The 26,630-nt window shown below is 44.5% G+C and overlaps 2 protein-coding genes and 1 long non-coding RNA gene across 4 annotated transcripts; 1 reads left to right on the top strand and 2 right to left on the bottom strand.

Annotated features, from left to right (window-relative positions):
* Positions 1–4: 4 nt before the first annotated feature.
* znf628 (zinc finger protein 628) lies at positions 5–12,777 on the bottom strand. 2 transcript variants are annotated; one of them, XM_058053655.2, is made up of 8 exons: positions 11,747–12,777; positions 11,588–11,660; positions 8,526–9,452; positions 8,239–8,409; positions 6,278–6,611; positions 5,965–6,119; positions 3,067–3,309; positions 5–2,276 (listed from the first exon to the last, which is right to left on the bottom strand). In XM_058053655.2, exons 1-8 carry the CDS (start codon positions 12,112–12,114, stop codon positions 504–506), a joined length of 4,044 nt encoding a protein of 1,347 aa, XP_057909638.2. In that variant the 5' UTR covers positions 12,115–12,777; the 3' UTR covers positions 5–503. The 2 variants fall into 2 exon arrangements, with proteins under 2 accessions (XP_057909638.2, XP_078646802.1); XM_078790676.1 differs by lacking the exons at positions 11,588–11,660; positions 11,747–12,777 and adding an exon at positions 9,553–9,744 and having other exon boundaries at positions 6–2,276.
* On the top strand, positions 11,976–25,546 carry LOC131105497 (uncharacterized). The gene is made up of 3 exons (XR_009119946.2): positions 11,976–12,299; positions 24,261–24,491; positions 24,554–25,546. It is a non-coding gene; the product is annotated as an uncharacterized LOC131105497 (long non-coding RNA).
* il11a (interleukin 11a) lies at positions 15,114–25,217 on the bottom strand. Its single transcript, XM_058053656.2, has 5 exons — positions 24,918–25,217; positions 24,213–24,370; positions 17,219–17,314; positions 16,932–17,093; positions 15,114–15,871 (listed from the first exon to the last, which is right to left on the bottom strand). The coding sequence occupies exons 1-5, from the start codon at positions 24,922–24,924 to the stop codon at positions 15,692–15,694; spliced, it is 603 nt and encodes a 200-aa protein (XP_057909639.1). The 5' UTR covers positions 24,925–25,217; the 3' UTR covers positions 15,114–15,691.
* Positions 25,547–26,630: the final 1,084 nt, after the last annotated feature.

The following is a 26,630-nucleotide window of genomic DNA, read 5'->3' as shown; positions in this document are numbered from 1 at the left end:
TATTGTTATTATCCCCCTACACACACACATACAAATATGGGGAAAATACGACAATACGGTAATCTTAATATGGGGAACTCGAACATATATGCAAGTTATAGTCCCCCGTACAAATATATATATATATATACACACACATCATCTAACACACATCTGCAAATGTTGGCGGGTATGTGACAGAAGGAAAGACGAAGGATGAAGAGATTTATTATTAAGCTCCTATTAACAATTGTGAACAAAAGTAATCATTTACATATACATAAAAACAAAAAATAATTCAAAGCAATTTCAAACAAATACACTTGCCTCTGACAGTGTCATGTCAACTAATATATTAGAGACTATTGAAAAGTTCATGCCCAGCCAATTTGAATGTATAACATTTCTAATTAGTGGCACCGTGGCATTACAACAGTTGTTTCCCCAACTGCATGAATGCATCAGAACCAGGACACCTTCAACTGAAAGTAAAGTGCTAGCATGCCCAGCCCACAACATGGAACTCATATTTCAGTAAGAGACGTGCATCTCTTGGGTATCGCTCCATTTCCTGTGTGCTCTTCTGCTGTCTGTAATGGCGTACCACCATTTTCCTTTGCCGACTTCTCCGTGATGTCCTCGTTTTCACCTTCAAGCCTGCCCTGGGAGGTGCCCGCAGGGACCCTTTCTTCTATTAAGTTACTGGTGCTCACTTCAATGATGACGATTTCTTCCCCGCCCTCCAGCTGAAAGATACTTCTGGTGCCTCCCGTGTTGCTGCCACCTGCACTGTCCTCTCCCATCACCCCCCCCTCACTTTCTATCAGCGCTATCATCTGCATACCCTCCTCGGTGTCCTGCTCCATCTTGCTCTCGTCACTGACCTCGAACACCACGCCTGGTCTGTCCAGGGGCACCAAAGCGTGGCTGGACATGCTGTTGTCATGCTCTTGGTCAAAAGGCCCTTGCTCTCCGGGATGGCTCTCCTGATTCTGGGTGTGAAAATGGAAGACAAAGGACCCTCCCTGGCCTTCTGCTTCTCCTGTTTGGCCATGGCCAGGCTTATCTCCACCCCACTCCTGCAGGAGGGACATCATGCCTTCTTTATCTCCCTCTTTGTCTGCACCTACTTTAGCATCTGCCTTGAACTGCAGCACCAGGGACTTCCCCTCCCCGCCCGCCTCTTCGGAGGAGCCCCCTTCCTCAAAGTGTAACATGTACGACTCCTCTCTCTCGTTGACGTTCAAATCCTCCTTGGCATGTTCTTCATTTTCAAAACATAAGACAAACTGCTTCTCGGTCCTCGCTGATGTCATCTCCGGCTTATTGTTGGAAGCGAGAGGACAGGCTGGTGTGGCTTCCGATGCTACACTGGTGGAAGACGAGAGGCTTTGGAGAGTAGTGTCAGATGCAATGGCTGCAGAAGATGGGACAGAAGATGGGGCGGGAGCGGTAGCCTGTGACACGCCGCTCGGGGTACAGTTTAAATCTGTGCTTTTCTGAAGAGACGCTTTTGGTTTGCGTCCCCGTCTGCCCCTCGCTATGTGCTTGCGCTTCCCCAGTATAGGCCTGCGAAGCAACGAATTAGCTGGAATGGTGTGTGTCGGCATGGTGACGGGAGAGCTTGTGCTCTTATTATTGCTGGTGATGACGATGCGGGTTTGCTGGTGCTGGACCTGAGTGTGGTTGTTGAACGCTTGCAGGGTGTGAAGCACGGGGACGCTTGGAGGCTCCGGGGCAGACGGAGGGTTATTGGATGTCGGGATCAGAATCAAACTTGACTGAGAGCCACTGGTGGGCGGACACTGCAGCAGCAAGAAGTTTTGGGGCTGGGATGAAGGCGGTGGTGGCGGTGGAGGGGCCGGCGGTGTTGGCGATGACAGCGGGATGAGCTGCAAGCCGCTGGCTGTCTGAATCATGAAATAGTTCTGAGAGGTGTTTGGGGGGATGTTGAGAGCCGGCTGGGACACGATCAGGCTCCCACTATTGCCCGACGCTTCCAGGGTGATGGGGTTTAGAAGCGTGGTAGTGGTGGTAACCCCGCCAACGCTGGCTTTCACCGCCACGCCGTCTTGAGACACACCCTCTGGGCACGGCAGCGGGAGAGAGCTGCTGTGCGTCCGTATGTGCCTCTGCAAGTACGAATGCATGACAAACTCTTTGCTGCAATACGGGCATTTGAAGTCCTTTTGCGGGGAATGCGTGCGAAGGTGGAGCTGCAGGTTGGAGGAGTGTGTGAAGCTCTTGCTGCAGTGCGAGCACTGGAAGGGTCTCTCACCAGAGTGGGTGCGCTCGTGCTGTGGGGACACAGAGAAAAAACACCAGAAAACACATGATGACAATTGTTCAAAACACAGCAATGAGCAATGTGACAGAAGAGAAACATGTATGCTGTAGAGTAGTCAGTGTGCATCTTGTACAGCGGTAAGAGACTAGTTGTGGGCAAACTGCAGCCTGCGAACCACATCGGGCCGGCTAAGTGTCTTAATCTGGCCCACTGAGCATATCCAAAATCCTTTTATTTAAATTTGTATCTATTTTTTTTAACCTTTAACATCGGAGCTGTATCCAATAACACAAACACAACACGTCAACAAACTGCACCATACGTGCATACAAAGAAATACCTACGCACAATGCCCATGCCAAAAAGACAAGGCATGTTCTTGCCAGCATTTTGCTGTTTTTGTTGCATTTTTGCTCGATTGTAAAATATATTGAGGACGTAGTCAGGGAGGGACGTTAACATACTCTTGATGCCTATGTTTTATAGTTCATACAGTAGCTCATATTGTTGTTGGACTACCCTGCATGCCTTGTGGGCACTTGCTAATAACAGTTTGTTACATGTTATATTTACCGCTTAGCTGCTGTTTGTCACCCGCGTAGTAGCAGTAGTAGTGATGTGTTTACTTGCTATGGATGTGTTGTGTTTTCGTTTTGTTGCACAAGTATGTTGTTCTCTTTGATGACTACCCATGTATGGGTGGTCTTACTATGTGCTGTAAATGACTGAATATCTGCTAACACAAGATCGTACATGTCATAGTGAACTAGAGACGCCCTGACTTTGTGAAGGGTGCTTACCTGTTTGAGGTTGGACGTCTGCGAGAATGACTTGGAGCAGACGGTGCAGATGTGAGGCCGCAGCCCCGAGTGCATCTGACTGTGTCTGCGCAGGCAGCTGGTGTTCTTAAAGGACTTGCCGCACTCCTTGCACACGTAGGGTCTCTCCCCCGTGTGCTGCCGCAAGTGGTACTGGTAATGGGAGCTCCACTTGAAGGTGAGAGCACAGTGGGTGCACTGGAATGCTCGCACACCTGTGTGCACCTGGATAAGATATATAGGATAGGATGTAAGATACATACATAAATGTTCTGCTCAAATTGGACAAATGGGATTCTTTCATATTTCAATTATCTTTGGGATCTATAAACAATAAAACACTATTGAAACATTAGCTCTTGGCTGAGAATAATGGCGGAGCCCTGCTTTTAGTCGCGGTTCCAATCCCGGAGCACCAGCGAATGGCGAAAAACCAGAGTTATTGATACGGCTAAAAAAATGTGACGTTTTGACACCCAGCTCACTCCAAATCAGATTTAAGCCCTAAATAAGTCAAACATCGCTTAAATGAATGAATGACTGTTTGTCTACAGTCTATTATTAGTAAAAAAAAAAAAATACATACATGTACAGTTGTGCCCAAAAGTTTACAACCCCCTGCAGGATTTAAGATTTTTTGGCCTTTTCTCAGAAAATATGAATGATAAAACAAAAACCTTTCTGTCACTCATTGTTAGTGGTTGTGTGAAGACATTTATTGAAATTTTTCTTATGCCTTTTAAATCATAATGACAACAGAAACTTAAAAAATCTAGTTTTTAATACCCTGAATTTCCCCCTTTAACATCCATGACGGCTTGAAGTCTTTTGTGGTCGTTGTGGATGAGGGTCTTTATTTTCTCGGATGGTAAAACTCAGCCCCTGGAAATTCTTGGGCTGTCTTGCATGAACTGCACGTTTGAGATCTCCCCAGAGTGGCTCAATGATATGGAGGTCAGGAGACGGAGATGGCCAATTTAAAACCTTGACTTTCTTCTGCTGTAGCCAATGGCAGGTTGATTTGCCTTGCGTTTTGGATCAGTCATGTTGGAACATCCAAGAACGTCCCTGCACAGCTTCTGGGCTGATGAGTGTAGATTTTTTTCCAGTATTTTCTGATAACATTCATGCATTCATCCCTCCATTAATTTTGACCAATTTTCCTGTGCCTTTGTAGCTCACACATCTCCAAAACAGACTCCTCTCCAAATTTAACGTTTATGGTTGTGGCCAAAAAGTTCAATTTTGGTCTCATCACTCAAAATGACTTTGTTCCAAAGGTTTTGAGGCTTGTCACTGTGCTGTTTGGCGTATTGTAAGCGGGATATTTTCTGGTATTTGCATAGAAATTACTTTCTTCTGGCGTCCTGCCCATTCAGTTTCTTCAAGTGTCTCTTTATTGTGGATTTGGAAACAGCCATCCCAATTTTTTTCTGAGAGGCCTGTGTTTCAGATGAAGTTATCTGAGGGTTTTTCTTTGCATCTCGAACAATGTTCCTTGCAGCTGGTGCAAAATTGTTTGTCGGTCTGCCTGACTGTGGTTTGGTTTCAAGAATCCCTCCTTTCCACTTCTTGATTGGAGTTCTAACACTGCTTAGTGGCATCTTCAAATCCTTGAATAGAGTTCTAACACTGCTTAGTGGCATCTTCAAATCCTTGAATAGAGTTCTAACACTGCTGACTGGTCTCTTCAATTCCTTGGATGTCTTTTTATGTCCTTTTCCTGTTTTATACAATTGGATTTCCTTGTTTCACAGATCCTTTGACAATTCTTTTGCATTCCCCATGACACAGAAACCAGAAGCTTCAACGCAGCTCTAAGCTTTTCTACACACACATTGATTCCAAGCTCATACATCACATCACCGGTGAGAATGGTTACCTTCAGGGACCATTCAAAGCCATTTGTGTCAACTTGTGTTCATGTTATCAGGCCAAAACCACGAGGGAGTCTAAACTTTTGGACAGGGTCATTTTTGAAGTTTCTGTTGTCATTATGATTTAAAAGGAGGAATTTTTTTTCAATAAATGTCTTCACACAAACACTAACCATGAGTGACAGAAAGGTTTTTGTTTTATCATTCATATTTTCTGAGAAAAGGCCAAAAAAATCTTAAATTCTGCAGGGGAACTTTTGGGCACAACTGTATATTTAAGAAAATGATGTATTTTTGCACAAATTAAGCCTTTCCAAACATAAACAACTGTACTAAAATACAAATACGATATGAGCCATTAAACCAACATTCAATTTGTGAATGTAGTATTCTACATTGGTCACCAGGTGTCAGTAATTGTCCGGTGAAACAAACGCCAGACTTCATTGTCAGGCTTTTATTGCAGGTTTAAACGTTCTCACAACAGGCATAATAATAATATAATCATCATGGGTTTTTAAAACATGTTATATTTATAAATGACTTAGGGTGAATGAGAGGTGTCGTGTGGTTTTTGCGGAACACAAAAACGCCCATTTTCAAAACAACAACAAACACTGCAGAGCGGTGAATGATCAGAAATCCATCCACTTTCTATGCCGCTTATCCTCACTAGGGTATGAGTATGCTGGAGCCTATCCCAGCTGTCTTCGGGCAGGACGCGGGGTACACTCTGGACTGGTTGCCAGCCAATCACAGGGCACATGCAACATTCAAGCAACCGCCAAGCAACCATTCACACTGACATTCATACCTATGGACAATTTGGAGTTGCCAATTAACATGCAAACTCCACACAGAGATGTCCGAGTGAAGAATCGAACCTAGTTCTTTACGATCTCCTCTACATGCTAACCACTCTTCCACTGTGCGGCCTGCTCAGGAATCCACTGTACACTATTGTAAGTATGTCTTTTTGTTTTCTCCTGCAGGGATGTCTTACCCTTTGGTGTATAGAGAGCAGTGAGGACCTTTTGAAACTCTTTCCGCACTCGGTGCAGCGGTAAGGTCTCTCGCCAGTGTGATCCCTCATGTGGTATTTGAGCCCCGACGAGCCTTTGAAGGCTTTTCCGCACTCTGAACAGCGATACGGCCTCTCTGGGTGAAAAAAATCACAAAACAGAATGGGAGATTACCACAGAAGCTGGAATGTATTCAATTCCAATAGACTGACTGGCCTGACCATTCGATACACCTGAATTCCACCAAGAAACCTGTTGCGTTTAACTGCACCATTAGAAAAATTAGGCGCTTACCTCCAGCCGTAGCGGTCTTGCCAGTGTTGGCCCTTTTGGAGTTTTTCACCGGTTTAGCAAGTGCTTCTTCCTGGTCCTCGCTGGAGGCTGTGACGCCGGCGTGGATCTCCCTCTTATTTCCCTGCTTGTCAGCCTGGCCGGGAGGGGATGGAAGCGGGAGAGACAAGGAGAGGGAAGGGGGGCACACGATCTCTGCCTCGGCTTCGGCCAGGAGACGCTGCTCGGGGGTGTGGGAGTGCTGGTGGGTGAGAAGCGAGGACAGAAGCGGGAAGGAGCGGTCGCAGGCAGAGCAGCTGAACTGAGAACGGGACTGGGAGTGGGAGAGGGAGTGCATCTAGGGATGAGGCACACAAACAGAGGTATTCCAGGATGGTCAATAAACTGCTGGACTGATTCTATAAACAACATAGCACTTTTGTACCTTTACTTACATTTATTTGTGGTGAGCCACCACAAACACATTTAGATCCACACAGATAGTACATTTCTATATACCATGGCACATGAACATACACGTGTAGCATGTAGCAACTCTTCAAACAGAAGATGGCATCCCATCTTTGCTTTGAATTTGGTAAAAGACAACGCACATCATAGCATTGCCGGCTTAGCAACTCAAAAAAGCGTATATTTTCCGACAATTTTGGAGACAAATATGAAGGAACACATTAATCTTCCTCTTTCCCCCACTCCAGTGTTTTAAAAAAAAAATTGTATGCCCACATAAAAACACATTCACCGACTGTCATGCATGTTTTTGGACAATCAGAAGTCTGAAAAAGATAAGACAGCTGACTTTGTTGCGCATGTGTTACCATACACACGGGCGCCGCAATTTTGGGGAAATGTGATGGCCATGGCCAGCACATAGAGGAAATAGGGTAGTCAGAGGGTGTGTGTGCATCGGAGGGCATCACTCTCATTGCAAGATGGACATACTAGCTTCCTATGCCACCTATGGCTGTACAGCAGGAGAAGTTGCTCACAGTGGCCGGACAAGGGGCATTAATGTCGGATATGCTATGCTGCTGTGCGTACACGGAGGTGGGGAGGACTTCTTAGGACTTCTTCCAATGGGGTTTGCATGCGGTCTACGGGATGAAACTCCTTCTCAAATGTCTTTGTAGAAATGCGTAATTAAAGTAAGTACATTTACTTGTATTCACTTACAGGGCAGCACATCCAATATGGCAGCTACGTTGACGTACGTATGCTCAGCGCTGAATGTGGGATCTCTTCCTGTTTCCCAGTGTGCTTTGCTGTACTGGTGGTGTACATGGTTAATAAGCTCCATGTTGTTGGATATTCTGCATTATTTGCTGATGGTGTCCTATCTCTTGTTATCTACTTATCACATCGCTTTTGTAGCACGTTCTGTAACACACAGTAACAACAGTACGTTGATTAACCTGTCCACGATTTCTTTGCAGCTGTTAAGCTGCTTGTGAACTCTGATACTGCTCTGCTTGCTTAAGTAGTGTTGTTGCTTTTCCAAAAAACGTTTATGCGGCACAGTGCAAAGTACTAACCGCCTATTGCTGCAATCTCCACAAATGCAATGTACGCATGTGCTACATCAGTTCTCATTGCATGGAAGATCACAATTTTTAGATTTCGATTTTTAGGCCGATATCGGGCCAATAATTATTGGTCAGCCCTAATTATATATATTACATCTCAGCTTTGTCATGGTGAAAAAGCATATTATTAAAATCAACTCCCATTCTCGCTGCTGTTTTTCTTTTTATTTTGAACTTGTACGTATGTACTTTTATTTTAGCTTACTTCTTAAATCATCTTTTTAAATGTAAAAATTTCTTTAAAATTAAGACTTTATTCCCATAATATTATATCTATTCCCTCAACGTTTCAAAAATAAAAACAATCTTGTAAAATTACAGCTGGGTGTTTAGGTTGCAGATAGGTTGCAGTCCTGTGGTAAACACACAGATCTTTCTCACCAGTGACATGTGTCTATTGAGGCCTCCGCTGGTCTTGAAGGACTTATTGCAGTAGCCGCACAACAGCCCAGCCCATGTGGTTGGGACTTCAGGCTGAACCACCTCAGAGCTCTGAGTCACCTTGCTGAAGCTCTGCAGAAGGTCAAGCTGGGCCTGGGTGGTGCCTACACTCTGAAAACAGACCAAGGGAAGTCATGCACATTATTAATTGCACTATGACAGGGGTCAAATCGCATGGGATGCCTCCAAACTGATGAAGAGGTCCCCTTAAGCTAATCAACACTCACTGGGTTGTTTCCGTCCGCAAGTCCCAATAGCACTTCTGTGGTGTGTCCGCTTTCCGCTGCTGTGGTTGTCTCCACCACCTCCTCAAAGTCTGCCAACAGGTGGCTGGCCCCCACCAAGCTGTCCCCTTCCTGCACCCCCGCCGCCGCAGCTCCCATTTCCCCGCCAGAGGCGTGTTCCTCGGGAGACGCGTGTATGGCCTGGTGCTCCTCCAGGTCGGTGCGCGTGGCGAAGGTGTGGTTGCAGCTGCCACAGCTGTACAGCAACAGGCTAGCACCGGATTCCATGCTCAGGCGGACCTCCGTGCCGATCGGCCTGGATGCGCACTCGGTCGCCCCCGAGGGGGCGAGGGCGAGCAGGTTTGGATTCTGAGCGGACGAAGTGGTGGACAAGAAGACTTCTTCCACGCCCACCCCGACTCCGTCGGTGCCCTCCTGGCTTACATATCCCACCATGGCGGTCAGCATAGATGACGCCTCTTCCTCGGATGCCACCACCACCTCCACCACACCGCTCCTCCTCCCCGCATCCTCGCCACTCTTTCCCTCCTTCCCTCCTGCACTTGCGTTGATGGAGTGAGAGTTTTTGTGCAGTGCCAGGTTGGACGAATGCGTGAAGCTGCGTCCACACTCGTCGCACACATAGGGCCTCTCGCCCGTGTGGATCCTCATGTGCTGCCTCAGGTTGGTGGACTGAGTGAAGGACTTGTTGCATTCGGAGCAGGTGTACGGCTTGAGTCCCAGGTGGACGTTTTTGTGTCGCCGGAGACTGCTGGAGTTCTTGAAGGCCTTGGGACAAGTGTCGCACGGGTACGGGCACTCCCCAGTGTGCTGGCGCAGGTGGTACTGGTAGTGGGAACTCCATTTAAACGTCAGGGGGCAGTATGGACACAAGAAAGTCCTTACTCCTGTGTGGACACTCTGATGGACCTTTTGTTGGAGGACAGGCAGAAAAATCAACATTTGAAATCTATGGCACTGTACAACCCCGCATTGGGACAGATGGTATTATTAATCTAAATGCCCTTACATGCTAAACAGATATGTTCTGCCAGGGAGCACCCGAGGCGCGATGGGGCAGACCCCAGACCCCGAGCCGCAGAGATTGAGGACTGCTAAGGGACAAGAACACCCCCCCCCAACTGACAACAGTGAGGCAGACAAAAGAGTGGGCGAGGGGGAAAGCCAGCACATGAGCAGACCAGTAACAAGGCAAACCCCCCCACTCAGCACCAGCCGACACCTGGTGCATAACAAATCGCTAGAGCAAATCTCCACCCAGGCCCCCGGTCCCCATGAGTGAGACCAAGCCCCACCACAACACACAGCCTGGCCCCCCCCCCAGCAGGCGCATCACAGCGCAGCAACCCCGAGCTGCCACCGAGGCATGCAAGCCACCGGCAGCACAGGCCCCACTGCCCGGAGACTGCACAAGACTCATGACACGCATGTGCAGTAAATCCGTCATCTCAGTGTTTCCTCTACCTTTTATCAGGGCTGCGACGATTTTTCGTAGCTACACACAACTTTCATAATTGAAGCCGCTATCTTGTGTAGGTTGGGTGGAAAAGTCACCGATCGTGCCCATTGCAGAAATGTCTTTTTTTTTCCTTTTACATGTTTTTATGATTGCGTGACTAAATGACTAGTGGTGTCATTGGCTTAAAAGGATAGTTCGGATGGTGTTTGACACCCTCATAAGCAGTGAAGTCCATCAACTGTGACTCACTCCCCACTCCGTGTTCTGGTCGGTTTTTGGGTGCTGAGGAAAGTAGTTCCAGCTAGTTGCTGGGGACAACTTGGGGACAAGTAAAGAGTTTGGCTTCTCAAAACAATATGCGTTCAAAAGTATAACACATGCTGGGCGGCATGCCCAGCCGGGAAAAGGCCCCAGAAAGACCAAGGACATGCTGGAGGGATTATGTCTCACAACTAGCCTGGGAACGCCTTGGTGTCCTCCCGGTGGAGCTGGAGGAGGTGGCTGGGGACCGAGAAGTCTGGGCTGACCTTCGGGTTGTCGGTCACCTCCCTGAGTAAGGCCCTTCTCCCCAATCACTCAGCTTAGATGGCCGGCCATCTCTAGAAAGAGTTCTGGTGGTCCCAAACTTCTTCCACTTATGGATGACGGGGCCACTGTGCTCATTGCAACCTTCAAAATAGCAGAGATTTTTCTGTAACCTTCCCCAGCCTTGTGCCTCGAGACAATCCTGTCCAGGAGGTCTACTGACAATTCCTTTGTCTTCATTCTTGGGTTTTGGTTTGACATGCACTGTGCACACCCTGGGACCTTACATGGACAGGTGTGTGCCTTTCCACATCATGTCCAATCAACTGACTTTACCACAGGTGGACTCGAATTAAGCTACTGAAACATCTCCAGGATGATTAGTGGAAACAGAATGGACTTGAGCTAAATTTTGAGCTTCACGGCAAAAGCAACAAGAATAATTAGAAACAATTTGAAAAAACATTTTTTTCCACATTGTCACTATGGGGTGTTGTGTGTAGAATTTTTTAGAAAAATATGAATTGAATCAATTTTGGAATAAAGCTGTGACATAAACAAATGTGGCAAAAATGAAGCGCTGTGAATATGAATGCACTGTATTTAACTGAAATGGCTCATCCCAACTACCAGTGATTTATAAAAGAAAACCTGAAAGTTATCATCAGCGGTGGCCAAACTTTTTCATAACACTGTATTACCATTGTACACTCAAGGAACAAACGACAATATGAAGTCATTAAAAGCTATTTAAAAATAAGAAACATTAAAAAAAGATACAGTATTGTACTTATTCATTGTATGAAATCAAAAGGCACCAAAAAAAAACACGAGTGAACATCTGGTCTAACAAGCGCGCTTTCCGTAGCCAGCGAGGACACTCGCCGCAGTGCCTACCGTCAGTATGAGCGTCACTTTGAAAACTGGATCAGTATCTCTGCCGTAGCGGATTCAGTTGGAGTTTTTGAAAATCTCCACACTACAGTTTTTACAACACACAAAAATACTAAAACCTGAACGTTCTTGTGTTGGACCTGAGGTTCCATACTTGAGAGCCCACCTGGAGAAGCGACGAGCGTTTGAATGCTTTGCCACAATCCTGGCATTTGTACGGCTTCTCCCCCGAGTGAGACCTGCAGCACAAGTCATTTTCAAACAGATGCCAAGGTCATAAAAGGTCATAGTCGCCAGCAACTACTTTCAATGACAAGCTGTGTACCTTTGATGATAGAGCAGTGCAGAGGAGCCCTTGAAGGCCTTGGGGCAGAGGTTGCAGCGGTAGGGTCTCTCGTTGTTGTGGCTCCTCTGGTGGTGCGTGAGCCGGGACGACCACCTGAAGGTCTTGCCACATTCCAGACACTGGAAAGGATGCTCGGACTGCTGAGCTGACTCCGAGGACGTCACCATGTCCAGTACCACTTCCTCCACCCCGTCCACTACGCCCTTGTTTCCCTCCAGCAGCTCCCCCCTCTCCCGGTCATCCTCCTCCCCCGAGGCAAGAAGTGATGGGAAAGGGGAAAGGGATACTGAGGACTGAGGCGCTAAGAGCTCTGCTTGGACAACCAGAGTGGCTACTGAGTTAGCCATGGGCAGATAGTACTGGTGACAGGTGAGGGTATGCTGATCAGTTTTAGAGCCTTATTGCAGTCTGTATTCTTCTCTCCATCTTTTGTTGGGTTACTGTTCTATTCCTTCCTGGCAGGCACCGGAAACAGTCCGGCTCAAGTCAAAGGTGACGTGGGAGAAAAACACAGCGTCACTATTTACTCGAGGTAAGGACGCCCCCTCGCTTATTTTTCTCCCTGTATTGCAAGCTTTAATTCCCCACCGTCTCTCTGCCTAGTTGCCATTTCTTCTCAATCCGCACTGCGGTGTTTGCTAGCAATAGCACAAGCATCAGCTACCATGAAACAATTTGTCCTCACCTAACACCTTAAAAGCAAGCTAACTCTGAAAATAAACATACCAAACCTGCTCGGCTTTTTACAGTAAACGGTGCTGGCCTTGCGTCTACCCCGTCTCAAACTGAAGAATGACCCAACAGTGATAGACAAAAACTACGATGCATTAAAAGCGGACCTCGCCGCTTATCTTCATAAGTCGTTTGAAAAGGATATTCATGATTAATATGAGAATGAGATGCATACCGCAGTGCTAATCCACACAACCTTAACAATAAACACAGTACAGACTAACATCCTCCACCCGATGCCGCCTGCTAAGAACGACGACAGCGATTGGCTGTTTACGGGAAATGATAAACTCTTCCTATTGGATGTCCACTTCCCACAGCATGTTTGTCACGTTTTCGATCTCTTAAATGTCAATTCATTATGACTGCGTAGCTGTTTGAAGCGCGATTAAACTATTTCATTGTAATTTACACTTTTTAAATGAAAATGTAAAACTTTTTGTCCACGTTTCAGAATAAAATATGGCGTTTTGTTTTTTTTCGCTCTACGGCGCAAAGTCCCCTGGGAAATGTAGTGTTCCATACCGGGAACGTATATATTTTTAACGTTTTTATTTAATCGTATCCAATTAATAGCAAAATGGGTAAAAACAATATCACAGTTACAGAATGTAAAAAGTACTGAAGTGCGAATTATATCTAACGTTGTTTCTCAAATTATTCATTCATTCATTCATTCATTTTCTGCCGCTTATCCTCACGAGGGTTGCTGGGGTGCTGGAGCCTATCCCAGCTGTGTTTGGGCGAGAGGCGGGGTGTCTCAAATTATGTTAAATCTAAATCTAAATAGCGACCATAACTCAGGGGTTGGATAATATTAAAAAATAAAACAACTAAACGCGTTGATTTTTAATCAAGACTAGCAATTTTAGAATGCAAATCTCTGAATGTGTTCTTCTGAAGCGAGCCAATAATAAATAAATACTCCACCCCTAAACGTGATCAAACGTCCACCACGTGAGGTGGATGAAGCAAGTTTTGAAGGGGGTGGTTGCTGCTGGACCTCCGCCTTATGTTTAATTATAAGGTAAAAAAATTGAACTTACAATAGTAATTGCTCAAAAATAAAACACATTTAATTGTTAAAATTATATCATATTCATTATATTGCAGACCAAAGCCTCAAACATGCTATTTCACTTATAAAATATGATATAAAAAGGAGGGAATAAAAGGAGCCACAGGTTCCCTGCCATAACTTCATGCTTTCTATCTTTAGAGGCTTTCATCATCACACAACATCCTTCCAGTGTGTCAAGGTAGCGTTTTACTTTGAAGAATGGACTCTTATGAAGTCCCGAAAAGAAGAACATGAATAAGTTGCAGTCATTTATAAAAAGGCCAAACGTGTTCTTTTTGCACATTCTGTATTTATTTCACCAAGGCACGGATTTCACATTGAGGCCAATCAGTGTTTGGAAGAGGCATCTCGATGTTACAATAATTTAAACATTATAATTGTAGTAGATAGGAATACAAACTGTATAAAAGTATAAAAAGATAGGAGACTTGCTCCCTTGCAGCACAAAAATAAATAGTTCCACCAAGTGACTTAAATAAATATCCAATACTGTAACAAATACTAGATAGGAATGAACAAAAACATGATAGTGACAAAATTGGTCGTCTGAATTATATTGTAGAAGACAACATCATACGCAAAAGCACTGTACAAGCATTTACATTCATGTACAATTATGTACACCTTACAAACAGGAGTGTCACAATACATAGTATTTTAAGACTTTTAGTAGGGATGCACGATATCAAACCCATACCGATAACGCTCTGCTTCTCAAGACTGATATGATACTGATAACCAAAAGATGACTTGTTAATATCTACTTTTTGAAAATGTAGATGTAAGTGTAGTTTGTGTACACCTGGACGTAAAACGGACGGGAACAAATTAGGATTAGACCAAAGTGTACCTGATGATTGTCCTAATGAATAATCATGAGATGACTACTAGCACATCACTACCATCAAGAGAAGCGGAGAATGATGGGGGAGGAGCCACCTGTTGCGGCCCAGGAAGGTTACAGAGTATTCGGACACACACTCCGAGAAGCTGGTGTGACGCCACCGAGGTCTCTGGCAAACAAGTGAGTTTAGGAAGTTACGACGGGCCATTAACGTCACAGGCAAGAGAAAAAAGGAGCACTTGATTTGCTCATTGGAGTGTCATTGGAGCATTTGTTTCTCATTGGAGCTATTTAGAATATAGTTATCAGATAGTGTCAGAATTCACTCATATCGGGTGGATAATTATCGTGCACCCCTAACTTTTAGTGTTTAACTTTTAAAAAATCTTTATTTTAAAACTCCCAAAACATATTATAAAAATCAGCCATCTCTCCATCCAAGAGGCTGATCCTACAAGTCTGTGCAAAGAATCTAATCAGGACCATCAGTGCTCAGCAGCAGCGCCCATACAAGCCACTTGACCACATTAGAGATGCTTCCCAAGCAAAGAAACAGCCATTTAAACACGGAAACGCTGTTTCTGCTACTAAAAAGCCTGCACTTGTCTTCATCCATGTTGACTTTTGCACAGTACTTAGACAGCTGCTTCTCAACTGGTTTGGGCACAGAGGCCCCACCATCACTTGTCAATGACAAGTGACCACGGTTTATATTGACTACGGTTAGGCCGCTGCCCCGACAGGTGCATAGGGGACATTGGGTCATCACGTTATTTTTAGCAGCAACTCACCGACCCACCAGGTGAGGATCACTGAGTTAGATGAAAGCTGCACTCACTTGAAGGGCACTGCTGTGTGACAAATTGCAAAAAAACCCCAAAACTAAACGTGACTGTGTCAGATCTACTGGAAGAATAAAATAAAATAGTCAGTGAAAAAAGAAGACAGGAAACGCTACCTTAGGCACAAGGAAAAAGGATTCACGTCAATAAAGAAACAAAGATGAGAGTGACACACAACTTCAAATAAATAACATTAAATAAAGGACTGACAGTCAATAAATAAATAAATAGATAAATAACATGGTCAGGGTTGAGGAAATAAGGTTGAACGGGCAGAAGGGTGTCCTAGTCGCTCTACAGCGTATGCTCTTTGGCTCGCTGATGATGTTTAGACCTCTGGGGTCTCTTGGTTCACTTTTCTGCCCGAGGCAGGGCCCCTGTCTGCGTGTCCTCTTGCTCTGCCGCCGCTCACGTTGAACAAGTCATCATTGAACTGCGGAGGTTTTGGTCTTGAGGCTGATGAAGGCTCTGTATGCCCAATCGCAGAAGAGCTTGAAGTGCTGGAGGAGCTCCTGGCTTGACTGCAGCACGTCAAACTGGTAGGAGAGCTCTGGGGGCAGGGAGGGGGGAGCCGGGGTCAGCTTCGGCGCTTGAACCCTCAGCATCTGTCGGCACATCAAGCATCGATTAGAACAACCTGCTTTTCACCGTTTTAAGCAGTTATGGCTGAAACTGGGAACTTTACAGACATTGTCTGAGACAGCTATAATAAAGGGGGGCTTACTGGAGCTTTGGCCTTGGGTATGTGGAGGGGTCAGTGGAGAGGATTTTTGTAGGTGGAGGGGTCAGGGGTCAGGAAGGCAGAAGTGAGAGGGGCTACCTTGCAGTGCTAATCTGTTTGTGCTCAACTGCCTCGTTTTGCTGCCACGTTATAAATAAAAGCTTGACTGTCATTTTATTCACAAACGCAAAAAACACGCAATCTACGGAGATAAAATAAGTGTAAAATATAAATAGAAGAAACAGAATTTAAGAAAAAACAAAAGGGAACTTGAGGGAAAAATGAAAGGGATTTCACATTGTCTTACTCTTCTAATTAGTTCCACGTGGGTGGGTGTGCGGACATCTGGCGGACATCTGGCAACATGTGGTCTGGGCCCATGGTTCGTTAATGATTGATGACGTCAGTGTCCGGGTTGCATCTCTAATTAGTGCTTGCTCAGAAAACAGTGACAGCAATGGCTGTAGGTGACCTCCTGCTTGGCAAGGTCGATGGGTTGGAAAGAAAATTGGCATCCACGCTGTCCCGGATGAGTAAATAGTTGCATCAGGACGGGGACCGATCACAGGCTGAAAATGATGCCGTACTCAAGGAACAAGGAACCATTGTGCCAAAACTATAGAAGAAGGATGCATGCGCATAAGTCCGTCTTCTGCCTGCTTGTCTAGACCGATGAGGAAGCGGAATTACTTCTCGATTCATTTGAGAGAACATATGAGGAGAATGTCAGCTGGGAAGTCATGTCCGTCCAAATATTTATATATTATCTCGCCTTGTCGTCAAAGCTCACGTCTGCTCATGTGACGTCAGCGTTTTAGCCATCATACGCAAACTGCAAGCTGGCATTTTCAGATTTTGTTACTAAGGAAGCCATTTTGGGAAAATAGTTTCAGGTGCTTCTGTTTGGATGAATAAAGCTGATAAAGTGAAAAGCTGGGGGATACCTGATGGTGCAGCAGGTTGATGAGCGACTTCATCTCCTTGATCACTTCCACCAGCTTGGGCAGCGCGGGGTGGTGGTGCTTCTTGGAGACCTTGTTCAGCCACTCAAAGTGGTGCTCGTACAGCTTCAGGTCGGCATGGAGCTGAGAGAGTGTTGGCTTGAGCTTTTGGAAAAGGACAAAAAAGCACCAGAGACTAAGCATGGGTGTGGTAAGATGTGCTGTAACCAAAACAAGGCCTCTCGCTTTCTCTCCCTCTCTCGGAGGAAGAAACCCCATCAGAGCATTACCTGAAGGTTGTGGAGATCATTGGCCGATCTGTTGCTCATTTCTGGCAGAGACCTGAACCTGTGGGGTTCCACGTCAGAGTCGAAAGCATGCGCCCTCTGAAGGGGGAAAAGCAGTGGGTCAGTGTGAAAGTATGAGACGGGTTTCCTGCGCTTTCAGACAGTAGCGCTGACTTGAGGGACATGCGGTGGACGGGTTCGGCGTGAGTTCACCCGCACTCCCCCCCAATGTCAAGAACGAGGAACAAAATGATCCCACTAGCCACAGGATGTTTTCTGCACACAACAAGGCACTCCAACGCTGCAAGAACGACAGCACACAACTGAAGGGAAACTCCAGGGGCGCTATAAAAAGATGCAATGACGCAATGCTGCCCACTGCCCGGCTCCGGGCTGGGTTGTCATCCACGTCTGGGCTTGCTTACAGCGCCTGCGGTTCCCATCTGCGCCGCCAGAGGGGGCGCAACAATGTGAATGCGGGTCTATGGGGGCACTTGGAGCAGGACAATTGAGCAAAAACAGGCTAATGAACGTGAATATATGGACATGAGTCATTTCCATCCACTAGATGAGAGGAACATAACAACATTAAGGTGATTAGGGAAATGCTTTCCTGCAAACATGTTGTTTCCTTAGCCTGTTTTGCTGTCTGCTTGTTTGTGTGTTGATGGTTTTTTGCTGTCTAGCGTCATAAAAGCTCACTTATGTTTTGTCTCTGCTGCTTTTGTCCTCTACCAGGTACACACACACCAGCTCCATGATCTCTTCATCTCTTGTGGTTTTCAGCTCCGTCTTTCTCAGCCTTTTAATCCTCCCTCTGTCGCTCTCTCTCCCCACTGCGGCCCATGACCTCACCCAGCAAAACTGAGCGTCCAGCCTCTTTCTTCCTGAATGCAAATGCAAGAATGTGATAAATCTTTTTTTGATTTTTATAAAGTCCCTCTGCTGTAGCGACCAGAAGTAAAAACACTAAACACCACACCGACACAACCTCGACTATTTCCAGAAACCTCAACTCACACACGCCGCACCGCAAAAATGCACACATACAAATGTATCTTTGCCATCGTACAGACACACTTGCCACATTTACACCGTTTTTGTCACATAAACTTATGTCAACTCCTATATGTACTGTATACACACCACGCTTTTTAAAGCATGAGTCTCATTGCTCTTCTTGCCGGGACTTTCCACAGATTCCTATTCTATTTATCTTTCCAAACGATGTCCTCTTTTTAGCAAAATTCCACACAATAAGAAAAAAGCCAGTCTTCCATGTGAGTGAACAGGGTCTAATACTGTCCCCCCAACACACCTTCATGGCTTTTTCCTTCACATATGTCATTTAAAGTGGACCTATTATGCTCATTCAGTTGTGGACTCCTATAGAGCAGCTACACACCATAACCCGCACAGAAAACATTGTAGATCTTCCAGAAATTGCACCTACTCCAGCTATGTTTCCTTGGATTTGTGCTTCCTGTTTTTCAGTTTTAATTTATTCCACCCATGACTCACCTCTGGCCCCACCCACTCCGCTGTGATTGGTCACACGCCCAAAGTGCTTCCAAACTGCAGACAAACCCCACTTTTTAATATGGTGGGTATAGGAGTTGATAATGAATAAAAACTTTGAAGGGAAATGGGTTTATTTGGCTGACAGGCTGACATGCCCATATAAGGAACTCACAAAGGGGCAGTTTTTTTCCAAGCCTAACTTCTTTCAGCGCAAACCTCATTATCTAAAACCTTGGCAACCTTGACACACCAGAATACAACATTCTAACTACATTTATAGGTCAGAAAAGTGGAAAAAGTACAATAGGTCCCCTTTAACAAGAAAACTAAAAAACAGCAGAAATGGAAAAACTTGTCAAAACTTGAAAAGAAACACATTTAGGAGGATAAAGTTCTAACATTAAAGAAAAACATTTTTTTAAGTCATAATGTTAGGAGAACCAAGCAAAACAACAAATAAAGTTGTGATATTTGGAAAATTAGGCTGCGGAAAAACTTGTAATGTTAAGAGAATAAATCCAAAATATTATGGTAATAAAGTCAAAATATAAAAAGGAAACTAAAAAAAAGAGTAAAATAATAAAAAATGACATCATTTTAGTTGCATAAAGTTGAACCATTAAAGAAAAAATTGTTAAAGAAAAAGTTGTTATATTATGAGAAACAATGAATAAAGTTGGGGAAAAAGTTATTATCTTATGAGAAGTCCAAATATTCTCATAAGAAGTCCAAATATTAGGAGAAAAAAAGTTGCAATTTTATGAGAATAAGAATATAATAATGTCATAGCCAAGCTAAATAAAATAGTTTCATTTTTTTCCTTTTTTTAGGGAAATTAGGTTGGGGAAAAAGTGCAAATACTATGGTAGTGATTTGTCAACATTTCCACCCGTGGCGCCACAAATAACCTTGTGGGCTTTACAGCACCTGTACCTTCTTCAGAAACAAACTATTGTGGTAGTTAGAGCATAGATTTTATGATCTTCTAAATACACTTTTTCACACGATCAGAGCCTTCCAGACATAAAATAGCACCCCTATAGACAGCCATTACCCAATATACTAGACATAATAAGAGGGGCCGGACAGGAAGTGAATTCAGTTTCAGCTTCGTGTGGGCCGTTTTGGGGATTATTGTGCCTGTTGTGACATCACTCAGTTGCTGTTTTTCAACCAATCTTGCTCAAATTTTACACACATGCTACTCAGCCCTCTAAAGGTGTGTCCCCCAAAATAAATTACTTATTACTCCCCTGAAATCAACATTTCAAAACAGCTCCACTTACATCTTGGATTTGTGTTGGATGCACGCCAGATCGCCCCATCCCTCATTCCCCCACCCCTTATTAACCATCCAATCAGAAATGAGCCAACACGCAGCGCAGACTTTGTGGAAACTGAGAAAGTGATTAGATAACTAATAACTAATAACAACTAAAACCAACGATTCATATAAAGTCATTTTTTCTCAAGGAGGATGAGCAGGAGATACCACGAATATACCATCAAAGGTTCTCCTATATGGAATGCTGGTGGGAAACAAGTAAGATGCCTGGATTAGCCTGATGCTGTGTTTAATGTAACTGTCAAGAACAAAAGACGTGTCCCACGCGGTGATGTATGTGGTGAATGATGCATACGGTGGCCTCAGATGCGCAGTCCAATTCTGTGCATTTAAAGACAATGAGAGGCATTCATTTGATTAGTTTAGATTACACTCGACTGTGTTAAATCCTCTCACGTCTGATTTCTCTCTCCCTCTTTCCCACTGGCACTAATGGCTTGGCTGCGCCTGTGCCTGGTCTATATAAGGGTCAACTTTGGAGTCAACACAGTCGGGGTGCCCGTTTGAAACCTTGTTTTACTCAGGCTATCAGATGATTAAGAATTTGAATGGAATTAATCACAGTTTTCAAATTATTTCATCATGATTAATCACCACTTGCAACTCTGTGTAAGATGTGCCCTTTTACTGTAGTTGATGAAGAAAAAGACATGATTTGTATTTGTAGACATTTGTATGTATTAAGAGCTCCAAATCACGCTTAACTGTGATCTCTTCATAGCAACACAAGATTGGAATCACAATGTAACCGGGTTATTAGGAGCCCTGAGGGGTTGCATTCAAAGAAACCACGTCATTTTTGAAATTTGACTCTCAGTTTTGAGCGTAGCTGTATTTTCTGGGATTTCTGAGCATACTTAAAGGTATAATTCAGATTTTTTTGACATGAAGTTGAATGACACCCCCATAAGCAGTGAAGTCCATCAACAGCGACTCACTGAGCCGACTCCTGAGCCGAGTTCTGGTCGGAATTCGGAGTAGAGGAAAGTAGTTCCAGCTAGCTGCTGGGGACAGTTAAGTAAAGTGTTTGGCTTCTCAAAACAATATGCATTCAAAAGCATAATACATCTGCATCACAAAAATGCCGACTAATAAAAAATCTGATCTCACAAATCGCTCTGTGTTATTTCTCAGCTCCGAAATCCGACCACAAGTCTGCTCAGGACACGAAGGTGTGGAGTGAACCACTGTTGAAGGACTTCTCTGCTCATGGAGGTGTCATACAACTTCATGTCAAAAAATCCCAACTATACTTTTAGTGGCAGATAAGTATATCCAATGATTGTTTGTTTATTTGACATGCATAGTAAAGATGTTGTCAGTGAATGCATCTGGTGGGTGTTGAGTGATATAATAAGCTATCTGTGCAGTTACATAGTGGGTTCAAGGACCATCCAACAAAGTGGAACTAAAGGCCATTGGCATTAAACGGTGGGATTTCCAACAGTAATATTATCTTTTGAATAAAACTGATGTCCTTACGGCCGCATGGTGGCCATCTGGTTAGCATGGAGGCCACATATTCAGGTGATCGGGAAGACGTGGGTTTGATTCTCTGTTTGGGCATCTCTGTGTGGAGTTTGCATGTTCTCCCCGTGCATGCGTGTTTTTTCTCCGGGTACTCCGGTTTCCTCCCACATTCCAAAAACATGCTAGGTTAATTGGTGACTTCAAATTGTCCATAGGTATGAATGTGAGTGTGAATGGTTGTTTGTCTATATGTGCCCTGTGATTGGCTGCCGACCAGTCCCGCCTCTCGCCCGAAGTCAGCTGGGATAGGTTCCAGCATACCCCTGCGACCCTAGTGAAGATAAGGGGTATAGAAAATGCATGGATATCCTTTACATGAAATGTGATGTTTGATGATGCGTGTCCGATCGTTTACCAGAAAGAGATTTACATTCCTACTTGTTATGGAGAAAAATCGTATTTCTGTCTGTGATCAAGAGTGATTCAGAGTTAACCATGGACAAAATGTGATTAATCACGATAAAATAGCCTTCATTTTCACCCTTTTGTGTGCAGCGCGTCAGGAGTGAAGAAGAACAGTTAGCTTGCACATTATGGGATGTCCTCACTTTGTCACCATACACAATCAAGACTAGAGAGAGTATGCGTCTATTTTTAGCTTTATCTCTCAAACAAAAGCGTTTGGGGTTTTGCATGATGCAAAACTAGAATGTGGATCAGTCATGTGAAACCAAAGATATGAACCCCATTTGTTTTCACCTGATCCAAAGCAGTTCTGATTTCCCTACCTACACCTCCAGCCATAGACGTGTTGCACTTCCAGCGTCTGGCCGCAGAAGGCAAACATGTTTTCATGTAAACATCTGACGTTTGTTGTCATTTCAGGGCTGGAATGCGTCCTGGCTGCAGGGAGAAATGTTGGCATGCTTTTCAGAACTTTGTTTTTTGTAGCCCATTGACGTGGAGTTTTGCAAGTCAGGTGACAAAGCGGAGAGGTTGCTGAGTCAGGCCTGTCATGCTTTCTGGTTCGGTGTGAGGTCACTCAGTGGAAAAGCCCGCACATGGACTCCGGCCAGGCTGTCATCAGTTCAATCAGCTTAAGTCTGACGCCAGCTGATGAATGCCTGCAAACCTTTGCTCTCATTAGTGCTGGAATTCATGCGTTTAGCTAGGTCAGCTGCATCACAAGCATTGGTGATGAAGGCTATGTTTACATGACAGCAACCTTGTACCAGTGACAAATCCAGCGAGAATGCTGTCATGTGCATGCCACCCCCACTCATTGGCGATGGCACTAAATTAAATTCATTAATTTAATTTCAAATAATATGAATTCAATTAGTGAGTTTAATTGCGAATAATACATAATAATGTGATTAATACACATGAATTTAGCCACCTGAAACAGCAGCGCCGTGGTGTTTGAAAAGTGCAAAGGTTTTCCCAAAGACCTCCATGGCTTTCTGTTGGCTGCTCGTAACATGTGCCCGAATACAGTGCACCTTGCTGGGCCACAGCAGGTGGCTCCTCCCCCCCATATTCTGCTTCTCCCGATAGTAGTCATGTGCTAGTAGTCATGTCAGGATATTTGATTAGGACTAATCAACAGTTACACTTGGCCACGTCCTCATTTGTTCCAGTCCATCTTACCTCCAGGTGTACACAAACTACACATTTAAAAGTTATTGGTACCATTTTGAGTCTTTGGGCAGTGTTAAAAGATATTAAAAGATATTGTACATCTGTAGTCCAAAATGTTGTGTATATTTTTTGAGCAGGTATAACATATTATTTTGCCTAAAGTCAGCATGAAAATGTCTGGATGAAGTAAAATACAAATACAGTATAAGGCATTGAGAAGATGTGTAGTATCCTACACTGTTCACTAGGTGTCAGTAATGTTACTGAGCGAGATTGGTTGGAAACGACTGTGAAAGAAAACATCTTTCTATTTGGCAACTAGTCGTCCATAGGTCTGATGAGTATAAAAGTGTATTCCACATATGCTGGCATTACATTTTCCACAGCATTCCTATCAGTGTCAGCACAACCAATGGTGTAACTCTTCTACTGCTGCACACAAAACACCTGCTGTAACTTTAAGGTGTTCAGTAGAATCACCTGCAACTTTGGTACACAACTTTGCAGTAAAACGTGTGTGTCAAATTTGAGCAAGATTGGTTGAGAAAACCATCTATACAGAATCCCTTGCTTGCATTTCCCCGGCTTCTTTAGGTCTCTGGCTTTTTGCCGATGTCTGGAAGTTTTGGTATGTTTTTGAGTAGGAGAAAATGTGAGTATCAAAGCAGGGCCCAATAAGCTTTCCATTTTTATACTTGCAGTCTTCAGTGGAATAAGTTTGGACACCCTGAGTGTTAACGGTAAATGTTCAGCTTCTTTTATTGCTGAAATTTTACCGTTTCCTTAAGTCTCGAACTTTGTTGTGATGTTTACAAGATTTGCTATGTGTTTGGTATGTTTAAGACCTCAAAATGAATGAACATGTGAAAAGTGTCAAAGTCGCGCCCCACAAGCTTTCTTTTCGTGGTCCCCCATGGTGTCAACACTCGGGTCTAAACGGCACAGTCTTGAGCAATGCACCTGACACCCCGGTCCTAATCTCATGAACCAATGACACACGAACCAATGGCTTGCACTTACCAGCAGTTCCTGGGTGAGCTTCATGAGATTTTTGGTCTGATTGGACAGCTTGTCCATGTCGCCGGGCCGCCGCTGAGGCATCGGGGAGGCAGACATGAAGACAGGCAGCTGGGCCAACAGCAGCGACAAGAGCAGAGACGAGGAGGAGTCCAGCAGCACTGCGGCAGGAGAAGAGGAAGAAAACGGAAGCAATTAGCGGTGGAAGCGCCGTCATCTGGCCGTAATGATGATGACCTCAGGCCACGGCTGTCAACTCCAGGGAAGATATTGCAGCATAATGTAAACAATAACTCCAGACTTGGCTGGTGCAGCGTTTTGCTGACAGATTGCTGTTTTTACAGGCAGATCATGAAAGACATCAGCATCACTCCTGGACGGGGAAGAAGCAGCGCCATGAATGCTGCTGATTGTCACACCTGCAAGTGGATAGGTGCATGTGTTGCTGCTATAAATTATATGGCAGAGCGGCACGGGGGCCAAGTCAGACTCTACAAAACAGTCAGCTCATTCATTCTTTCTGCCTTTCAACTTCAAATACAAGCCCGTGTAAAGTATTAAAAAAAGGGGTTGGACCACAGCAGTGCTTGATAATTACAGGTGGACCGCAAGGCCAAATAACACACCGGGATAATTTCAGGACAGCAACGCACCCACACACACACAAAGAAACAAAGGTTTCATACTGGAACGCAGCCACTTACGTACATTTCATATTGGTTGAAATCCAACACAACCCCCAATCAGCAGGCAAAATCAATAAATATGAAACTCCAGTCAGTGTTATCCTTGTCAGTCAAAATGAGGAGCAAAATGTGTCCAGAGAAGACAAGTAGAAGTGAAAAAACTTTTTCTGTTCTTTTCTGTTTTTTTCTGCGTGTGGAGCAAAGTAGTGAGATGACTTTATGGAAGGTTAGAGAGACACTTGGATAGAGTGGAGGTATATAGACAGACGCACAGACGGAAAGAGAAAATGCAGAGAGCGAAGGGATGCGATGTGTGCTAAGTCCCAATTTTTGCAAGTGAAGTGTTTAGGCTTGTTTAAAACTTCCTTTATAAAGACGTCGGGCCTATGACACATCGGCAGTGACTCACTTCATTCATAAAAACACACACACACACACACTCTCTCTCTTTTTCTCTCCCCTCCCTTCTCTCTCTCCTGCCCCCTCTCTCTCTTTGCGAAACTTGCAAAAAAAACCTTCCCTTGTGTTTTTTTCCCCTTGTTTTCTTTGCTCTATCACTTTCTCCCCTCCCGTCCCATCCCGTTCCCTGTCCCGTCATATCTTGCATTACTTCCTCCGGCCACATCATGCTCCCATCTCTTCTTATCAGGCCATCAATCCCCCCCCCCGTCTATCAAAAAAGGAAACTAGCCTATTGTTTTCACGTGTATCAGCCTCGCTCATCAACTCCTGTGTTCATGCTCACTTTTCTCATCATATTCCATTTATTTGAAGGCTGCAAACACCTTTCTCTGAGAGAGCAGCCTGTTATTTCCACTGCCTCCCACCCACCACACACACACACACACACACACACTATCCACCTCACATTTTCTCTCCATGCCGCCCTGGGGTGAAGGAAAGAGTGAGGAGTGAGCGGCGGATAGGAGCATGAGGAGAGAGATGTTGTGCGGACCGTAAGACCAGAAGGGGCCTCCTCGGAGAGCAGACACAGTGAGCACACACGCTTCATGTAGGGGGCACCATGAGCACACACGATGTGTGGGTGGGGTCATGCAGGACATGCCCGAAACATGCAAGCCAACACAGCTTGTAAGCAATGCAATGTAGCCTACTATACATGACTAGCAACTCCATTTTACAGATGTAAGAGCGGCCTTGTCGTGACGTCACCTCAGTCAGCTTCTACTGCACGGGTCCTCCACAATTTACCATAAGACTGGAGGGCCAGATTATATGGTTAAAAACTGATTAGATGCAGTATTGTCCCTTCTTTATCAAGGTCAATTTATTCATAAATGAAATATTTTGGTACTTAGGGCATAAAAAACAGTTTCCACTTCTTCTAAATATGCTTTTTAACGTGATTAGAGCTCTCTAGCCCTCTGAGGCTCTTTTGTCATTAAGGGCTATATAAATAAACTTGACCTGACTTGACTCTACACATGAAATAGCACCTCTATACTCACCTTAAAACTCCTATTATCCAATATAGTAGACATAATACGAAAAATAAGACACATTAGTCATAAGAAATCTGTTGACAACCTTTTAAATTATTAGAGCCCTCTACACATGAAATAACACCTCTTTAGTCACTTTTACACTCCTATTACCCAAAATAGTAGACATAACAAGAGAAAATAAGACATTAGTCTTTACATATCTGTTCAAAACCTCCTAAATACAGTTTTAACATTATTAGAGCCCTTTAGACTTGAAATAACACCCCTAT

Source organism: Doryrhamphus excisus, linkage group LG5 (genome assembly GCF_037039965.1).
Source record: "Doryrhamphus excisus strain RoL-2023G ecotype Guam linkage group LG5, RoL_Dexc_Guam_v1.1, whole genome shotgun sequence".
Lineage (NCBI taxonomy): Eukaryota > Metazoa > Chordata > Actinopteri > Syngnathiformes > Syngnathidae > Doryrhamphus > Doryrhamphus excisus.
The sequence above is the reverse complement of the archived record's forward strand: the minus strand, read 5'-3'. Positions and strand labels throughout refer to the sequence as shown.